The sequence below is a fragment of the Canis lupus genome, chromosome 20, assembly GCF_048164855.1.
Source record: "Canis lupus baileyi chromosome 20, mCanLup2.hap1, whole genome shotgun sequence".
NCBI lineage: Eukaryota > Metazoa > Chordata > Mammalia > Carnivora > Canidae > Canis > Canis lupus.
The window spans coordinates 14,925,490-14,934,542 of record NC_132857.1 but is presented as its reverse complement, the minus strand read 5'-3'; the positions used below and the strand labels follow the sequence as shown (position 1 = coordinate 14,934,542).

At 39.1% G+C, this 9,053-nt stretch overlaps 1 protein-coding gene across 1 annotated transcript in view; it reads right to left on the bottom strand.

Annotated features, from left to right (window-relative positions):
* Positions 1–7,022: 7,022 nt before the first annotated feature.
* The window catches only part of MFSD8 (major facilitator superfamily domain containing 8), a 126,381-nt gene continuing 124,350 nt past the window's right edge, over positions 7,023–9,053 (bottom strand). Inside the window, exon 12 of the mRNA XM_072788461.1 lies at positions 7,023–7,394. Coding sequence (XP_072644562.1) covers positions 7,386–7,394 — 9 coding nt within the window. The 3' untranslated portion in view covers positions 7,023–7,385. The remainder of the gene's footprint in view (positions 7,395–9,053) is intronic.

The following is a 9,053-nucleotide window of genomic DNA, read 5'->3' as shown; positions in this document are numbered from 1 at the left end:
TCAGTTTCATTCTTCTGCATGTTGTCCAGTTTTCCCAACACCATCTTTTTTCCACTGAATATTGTTTCCTGATTTGTAAAGATTAGTTGACCATAGAGTTAAGGGTCCATTTCTGGGTTCTCCATTCTCTTCCATTGATCTGTGTGTATTTTTGTACCAGGACCCTATTGTCTTGATCACTACAGCTTTGTAATACAGCTTGAAGTCCAGAATTCTGATACCTCCAGTTTTTCTTTCTCAACATTACTTTGACTATTTGGGGTCTTTTGTGGTTCTGTACAGATTTTGGGATTGTTTGTTCTAGCTCTGTGAAAAATGCTGATGATATTTTGATAGAGATTGCATTGCAGATTGCTTTGGGTAAGATAGACATTTTAACAAAATTTGTTCTTCCAGTGCATGAGCATGGAATGCTTTTCCATTTCTTTGTGTCTCCCTTAATTTTTTTTGTTTGACCCACTTACTCTTTAGTAGAATGCTCCTTAACCTCTGTGTATTTGTGTTTCTTCCAAAATACTTTTCATGGTTGACATCAAGTTTTAAACCATTGTGTTCTGAAAATCTGCATCATATAATATCAATCTCTTTGTATTCGTTGAGACCTGATTTGTGACCCACCCAGTGTGTGATCTATTTTGCAGAATGTTCCATGTGCACTCAAGAAGCATATGTATTCTGCTGCTTTAGGATGAAATGTTCTGAATCTATCTGTGAAGTCCCTCTAGTCCAGTGTGTCATTCAAAGCCCTTCTTTCCTTGTTGATCTTCAGCTTAAAGATTTGTCCCCTGTTGTGAGTGTGGTATTAAAGTCCCCTACTATTATTGTCAATGAGTTTTTTAATTCTGTTATTAATTGGTTTACATATTTGGCTGCTCTCACATTAGAGGTATAAATATTTGCAATTGTTAGAACTTCTTGTTGGATAGATAAACCCTTTTATTATGCTGTAGTGTCCTTCATCATCTCTTATCACAGCCTTTGGTTTAAAAGGTAGTTTGTCTGATATAAGGATGGCTGCTCCAGCTTTCTTTTGATGGCCGTTGGCATGATAAATGGTCCTCTACCCCCTCACTTTAAAACTGGAGGTGTCTTTAGATCTAAAAGGAGTCTCTTAAAGGCAACATATAGATGAGTCTTATTTTTTTTTATCCATTTTGATACCCTGTGTCTTTTGATTGGGGCATTTTGTCCATTTACATTCAGAGTAACTATTGAAAGATACGAATTTAGTGCCATCATATTACCTGTAAAGTTCCTGTCCCTTTCTAGTCTTTGTCACTTTTAGTTTCTGTTTCCCACTCAAAGGGTCTCCTTAATATTTCTTGCAAGGCCGGTTTAGGATTCATAAATTCCTTTGGTTTTTGTTTGTCCCTGGAAACTCTTTATCTCTCCTATTCTGAATGACAGCTTGCTGGATAAGGTATTCTTGGCTTCATTATCTTCCCATTAAGCATGCTGAATATATCATGCCAGTCCTTTCTGGCCTGCTAGGTCTCTAGACAGGTCTACTGCCAGCCTTAGATGTCTACCCTTGTAAGTTAAGGGCCCCCTGTCCCAGGCTGCTTTCCAGAATTTTCGCTATCTTTGAAATTTGCAAGCTTCACTATTATATGTTGAGATGTTAACTTATTTTTACTGATTTTGAGGGGGGTTCTCTGTGTCTCCTAGACTTGAATGCCTGTTTTCCTTCCCCAGATTTGGGGAGTTCTCAGCTATAATTTGTTCAAATAAGCCTGTCCCTTTCTCGCACTCATCTCTGGGATCCCTATCATCCAGATATTATTTCATTTTATGAAATAGAGTTCTCTAAGTCACCCTTCATGCTCCAGTAGTTTTCTTTCTTCTTTTCAGCTTCCTTATTTTCCATCATTCTATCTTCTATATGACTGTCTCGCTTGTCTGCCTCATTCATCCTCGTTTTTAAAGGCTCCATTGGGGACTCCATCTTGGTAATAACATTTTTAATTTTGGCTTGAATAGATTTTAGTTCTTTTATCTCTACAGTAAGGGATCCTCTAGTATCTTCTATGCTTTTTTAAAGCCCAGCTTGTATCTTTTTTTTTTTTTTCAGCTAGGATCTTTATAATTGTTGTTTTAAATTCTAGTTCAGGCATCTCACTTATTTTCATATTGATGAAATCCCTGGCAGTGAGTACTACCTCCTCTTCTTTCTTTTGGGTGAACTTCTCCAACTCATCATTTTGTCCAGAAAAGAAAGGATGAAAGAAAAAGAAAAATAACAACAAAATAATAACAAAAACTTCAGGAACTGTTTCTAGTATACGCTGTGTACGTCCTGCTGTTGTGTTTTGGCTGCTCTTTCCCACTGGTCCTTCCTCTATGAAGTTCCTCCTTGCTTGTAGTGGAGAGTGTTTGGACCTTTAAGTTGGTATGCTTTGATTTGTTTGTCAGGATAAGCCTATAAAATAAAAAAGAAGAAAACAAAAAAAGAGAAACCTGATCCAGGACAAGAGAAAAGAAGAAGGAACAAAAATCTAAGCAGACAGAAACTATAAGCCTTGTTTTAAAATATAAGAAAGAGGGGCAGCCCAGGTGGCTCAGTGGTTTAGTGCCGCCTTCAGCCCAGGGTGTGATCCTGGAGACCTGGGATCGAGTCCCATGTCAGGCTCCCTGCATGGAGCCTGCTTCTCCCTCTGCCTGTGTCTCTGCCTCTCTCTCTCTCTCTCTCTCTGTGTGTCTCATGCATAAGTAAATAAAGATTTAAAAATAAAATAAAATATAAGAAAGAAAAAGGGGAAAAAGTACAGAAAGAAGTAAATAGGGGAAAAAAAAAAAGCCTGATGTGAAAAATATGAGAAGGAAACAAACCAACAAATGAATAAAAAATTATAAACCTGATACAAAAAAAGAGAAAAAGAATATATAATATAATATAATATAATATAATATAATTAATATAATGAACAGAAAATAAGAAATGGAAAGATTAAAAATTTAAATACTTAAGAAAAGAGTAAAATTAGGGACACCGGGGTGGCTGAGTGGAGCATTTGCCTATGGCTCAGGGCATGATCCTGGAGTCCCAGGATCAAGTCCCACATTGGACTCCCTGTGGGGAGCCTGCTTCTCCCTCTGCCTTGTCTCTGCCTCTCTGTGTCTCTCATGAATAAATAAATAAAATCTTTTTTCAAAAAAACTAAAATTAAAAAAAAGCAAGTCTGGTCCTATTTCTACCAGAAGCTGAGTATTGGAGCATTCTTTATCAGTAGACTTAGTAGATGCGAGGGCCTTATGTTGGTCTTCTGAGAAAGGCCTCACAAGGCCTTTCTGCTAGGCTGCCTCACAAGCCGACTTGCCCTTGTAAAGATGCCCCTGCCACGTGCAGGGTGGTGAGGTTTAGTGTAGGGGACTTCAGTGTCCACTGGAGGCGCTGTGTTTCCCTCTGAAGTCAGACTGTGCTGGGAGGCGGTGGGGGAGTTAGAGGTGAGGGGATAATTTGGCATCACCCCACACTCTTGTCCCCGGGGAGGGGAACTCCTTTTCCAAAAGGAAAAGCAAGCAATCTGTGTACCAGGCTCTCATCACTTCCCTGCCTTTAACGGGTCTGCGCCCAGGCCATTGGCGTGCCTGGAGCCACGGATCTTCTGTATTTTATCTCTGCCCAGTGACTGAGATTCAAAACTCCCAAGTTTTAGAAGCCTGGTAAGATGCAGCCCACTTCTGTCCCCAGGAGGAGAGGCTCAGGGCATGCCCAGCACCATCCCGTTCCCAAAAAGCAGTGGCACAGTGCACACGCAGAGGCTAGAGTTTAACGCTCAGTTTATCAGCCATTTGTTCGCATCTCAGTCCCCTACTCCCATCTGTCCCAGAAGAGCCCAGAGCTCTTCTAAATCCCAGAAGATTTAGAGCTTAAATCTATTGTGGCAGATGACGAAAATTGGTGACCAGGTTATCTGCAGTCTGCTCCTGTCTGCTCTGCTCAGATCTGCTGCAGAAAAGCAGCTACTCTGCACACACAGAGGTTTAAGCCAATGTGGCTCCAGCAAAGGGTGGTGAAGAGGTTTTCTGGCCTCCGCACACACTGCTGACCCTGCTGTTGAGTGCCACTCAATGGCTCCCACCTGGCCTTCTGTCTTCGAGAAGCAAAATACCCTCTTCCCAATGTGGCCCAGGTGATCGCGCCATGGCTTATAATGCAATTCCAACATGCTGTGCTCTCTCCCACTTTCTTCTTCTCCTTGACCTTGCTCCACGAAAAGGCCTCCTCCCCTTTGCAGCTGCACCACTTTCCTCTGCCAGTTCAGGCTCCACACCTTGCTTCTGCCAGGTTCTTTCCCTCCAACGATGCAGATTGTTTCCTTAACACTCAGATCTTATTCCTAGTTGCTTGAAATAGTTAAATATTGATCCAGCTATGTTCCAAGGAGGAGGCAAATTCAAGGATCCTCTGCCATCTTTAACTCCCCACCCCCTAGTATTTCTTTATCCACAAGAAAGGTAGATAAAGGTCGTACACAAAAATGATTATCCCAAGTTTAGTTAACAGTAATAACATCACAAAGTTAAAATTTTTGTCTTTGAGAACTTTGTGGTGTGTATTTATTTAAAAACATTTTTTTGGATATACTTGATACCAATGTTACATTTGTTTCAGGTGTAGAGCGGTGGTGATTCAACTACTCTCTACACATTATGCTATGCTTGCCACAAGGGCAGCCATTTGTGATGAGAACTGTTAATATCTACTGTCTTAGCGACTTCCACATATACAGTATTGTTGTATATTTGAAAGTTGTGTATAGATATCATGCTGAAACATTACATCCCCAGGATTTATTTTTCTTGTAACTGGAAGTTTTTACTCTTTAACCACCTTCACCCATAGCCCCCATCCTCCTTCCCCACCCCAACCCCCAGGGCCCCTCATCCCCTGCCTCTGGTAATCATCAATTTGTTCTATTTCTGAGTTCAGTTTTTTCGATTCCACATATAAGTTAGCTCATACAGTATTTGTCTTTCTCTGACTTACTTCACTTAGCATTTTAATCTTTTATTTTAATCTTTTATTTTTTTAAAGATTTTGTTTATTTGACAGAGTGACAGAGAGTGCTTGCACAAGCAGCAGAGAGAGAGGGAGAAGCAGGCTCCCCACTGAGGAGGGAGGCTCCATCCCAGGATCCCAGGAACGTGGGATCATGACCTGAGCTGAAGGTAGACACTTAATCAACTGAGCCACCCAGGTGCCCCATATTTTAATCTTTTATTTACTCCTATTTTACCATATTTTCTGCCATTTATTTGTTAGTGAAACAGTAATTTGTTCTTTAGCATTTCTCAACTTCTAGAATCAATAGATTGCATCCCAATGGTATCATTTACTATGGATCTTCTGAATTTTCCAAAAGATCTAGAAACAGGATTAGATTTAGGTTTGGTTGGGGTGGGTGTTAGAGGAAAAGGGGGGAGGACAAGAATAGTTCTTAACTGGTACTGTTTTTACTACTGGGAATGTATAATAACTTGTTGCCTCTTTTTTGTGATACTAAAATTGATTAGTGACGGGGATCCCTGGGTGGTGCAGCGGTTTGGCGCCTGCCTTTGGCCCAGGGCGCGATCCTGGAGACCCGGGATCGAATCCCACGTCGGGCTTCCGGTGCATGGAGCCTGCTTCTCCCTCCTCCTGTGTCTCTGCCTCTTTCTCTCTCTCTATGTCTATCATGAATAAATAAATAAATCTTTAAAAAATAAATAAATAAAATTGATTAGTGGATTCAGGACCTGTGCATTATAGTTCCCTATGACTTTTCCACTCTTAATAATGATCATTACCTAGATTCATGATTTCATTAGGTTTTACAAAGTGATGACATTTCTAATTCTATCACTCTTTCTGAATTTTATGTTATTATCAGGTTAACCAGGAATAAAGAAGATACAGAAAAGTCTGGCTTAATGCTTATTTTTTTCCTTTATTTTCTAGTTTTCAGAATAAAAAGAGTTTGTGCTCTAGAAACAACCAAAAGTAACTAATAAGGTTTTTGTTTTTGGTATATTTGTGAACTCATAGGTATTCTTTAAATTAATTTTTATTGTGGTGAAACAGCATTTCTTATAGTTTCTGCTTTATAATAATAGGTATTAATGTCTTATTAATTACACAAATATTAATAACATTTTTGTGATTGTAACACTAAGCATAATAAGGTATCCTTTGTTGCCTTTTGATACTTTTTGCTTGAATTTCCACCTTGTGAGATCAAGATGTTGATCTCTGCTTTCTTCTAATGTCTTTGGTCTAGAATATCTATACTTAGCATTTTACTTTTTTTAAAGATTTTATTTATTTATTCATGAGAGACACAGAGAGAGAGAGACAATCAGAGACACAGGCAGAGGGAGAAGCAGGCTTCATGCAGGGAGCCCAACATGGGACTCGATCCCGGGTCTCCAGGATCATGCCCTGGGCTGAAGCCGGCGCTAAACTGCTGAGCCACCCGGGGTTGCCCTACATTTTACTTTTAATCTTTCTGTGCTTGTTTGAGGAATGTCTCTTGTACACATCTTAGTGTTGGATTTGTCAGCAAAAAGATGAAAATCTTTTTTTCTTGTAAAAGATGAGTTCATCCTATTTTCACTTATTGATATGATTGATTTGTTTGCTGTTGTTTTATATCTATTTTTATATGTCTTCTATATATGTGTGTAATTTTTCATTTTGTGGTTTCTTTTATAAGCTCTTCCATTGTTGTATGTCTGGTATTTAGGGAACTATTCTACTGGTTACCTCTATTTTTACTGGTACCTCTACTACCTTTCCATAATATCCTTGATTTCCTTAATTTTACATACTGCCTATATTAGTTCTCTAACACAAGCAATATTAAAATTATCTCACAAGTTCTTCTCTCTTCTCTCCCTCTAACATTTAAAGTAATATCCTGGGCAACCCTGGTGGCACAGCGGTTTAGCACCGCCTGCAGCCCAAGGCGTGATCCTGGAGACCCTGGATCGAGTCCCACATTGGGCTTTCTGCATGGAGCCTGCTTGTCCCTTTGGCTGTGTCTCTGCCTCTCTCTCTCTCTCTCTGAATAAATAAATAAAATTTAAAAAATAAAGTAATATCCTTCCATTTCCAATAAATAACAATACAGCTAACAGCAAGCTTATTCTACTCCATTCATCCACAGTTTCTGGATAATTTTACTATACCTACATCATCAGAACCTATAACCATTATGTATAATTCTGTCACCTTTATTTCCATCATTTAGTTTTAGTTCTAGAGATAATATATAAAATGCTCATCACCATTCCTTACGCTGAATTGTCTCTTGTCATCTCGGTTGTTTGAAATTTGTTCACAGCTCATGAAAACAATATTCCTTGGGTTCTTCGTGATAGTTTATGGACGTTATACTTGAAGGTCAGCTTGACTAAAAAAAAAAAAATAGATGAATCACACTGCCTTTCTTTAAGTATCTTAAATGTGTTAATCCACTGACTTCTGGCATAAAGTATCATCACAAAGTCTGATTGCAATCTGATTTCCTTTCTTTCTACGTGACTTAGCCATTTTGACTTGTACCCACTTTTTTTTAATCCAGTACTTTTTAAAATTTATCTTATTTTATTTAAATTTGACTAACAGGGCAGCCCTGGTGGTGCAGCGGTTTAGTGCCGCCTGCAGCCCGGGGCGTGATCCTGAAGACCCGGGATCAAGTCCCACGTCGGGCTCTCTGTATGGTGCCTGCTTCTCCTTCTGCCTGTGTCTCTGCCTCTCTCTCTGTCTCTATGAATAAATAAATAAAATCTTAAAAAATAAAATAAAATAAAATTGACTAACATATAATGTACTATTAGTTTCAGAGGTAGTGTTCAGTGATTCATCAGTTGTATATGACACCCAATACCCATTACATCACATACCCTCCTTAATGCCCATCACCTAGTTATGTCATCCCCCATCCCCATCCCCTCCAGCAACCATTTAAAAAGCTTTTGCACAGCAAAGGAAACAGTTGACAAAATCAAAGATAACCTACAGAATGGAAGAAGATATTTGTAAATGTTTTATCAGATAAAGGGCTAGTATCCAAAATCAATAAAGAACTTCAAACTCAATACCTAAAGAACAAAATAATCCAGACACAAAATGGGCAGAAGACATGAACAGACATTTCTCCAAAGAAGGCATTCAAATGGCCAACAAACATGAAAAAATGCTCAACATCACTCAGCATCAGGGAAATACAAATCAAAATCACAATGAGATACCACCTCACACCAGTCAGAATGGCTAAAGTGAACAACACAGGAAATGACAAATGTTGGCAAGGATGCAGAGAAAAGGCAACCCTCTTACATTGCTGGTGGGAATATAAACTGGTGCAGCCACTCTGGAAAAGTCTGGAGATTCCTCAATAAGTTGAAAATAGAGCTACCCTATGACCCAGCAATTGCACTACTGAGGATTTAGCCCAAAGATACAAATGTAGTGATCTGAAGGGCACCTGCATCTCAATGTTTATAGTAGCAATGTTCACAATAGCCAAACTATGGAAAGAGCCCAGATGTCCGACAGATGAATGGATAAAGAAGTGGTATGTATTTACAACAGAGCTATCAAAAAGAATGAAATCTTGGCATTTACAACAATGTGGATGGACCTAGAGGGTATTATGCTAAGCAAAACAATCCAATATTTTTAATGGAATATTTGACAGTAGACCATTCTGAGTCAATTTCTCAGGTACTTGGTATGCCATTTTCATATGTATGTTTGAGTTTTATTTTAGCAAATTTTTCTTATAGTTTGTAGAATTTGTTCTGTTCCATTGCTTTGGTTTTCTTTAGACTTCTATATATGTCATCTGTGCTTAGTTTTTATACCCATTACTTGCTCCAGAATCACTTTTTTAAAGATTTTATTTATTTATTCATGAGAGACAGAGAGAGAGAGAGAGAGAGAGAGAGTCAGAGATACAGGCAGAGGGAGGGAGAAGCAGGCTCCACGCAGGGAGCCCAATATGGGACTCGATCCTGGATCTCCAGGATCACACCCTGGACTGAAGGCTGCACTAAACCACTGAGCC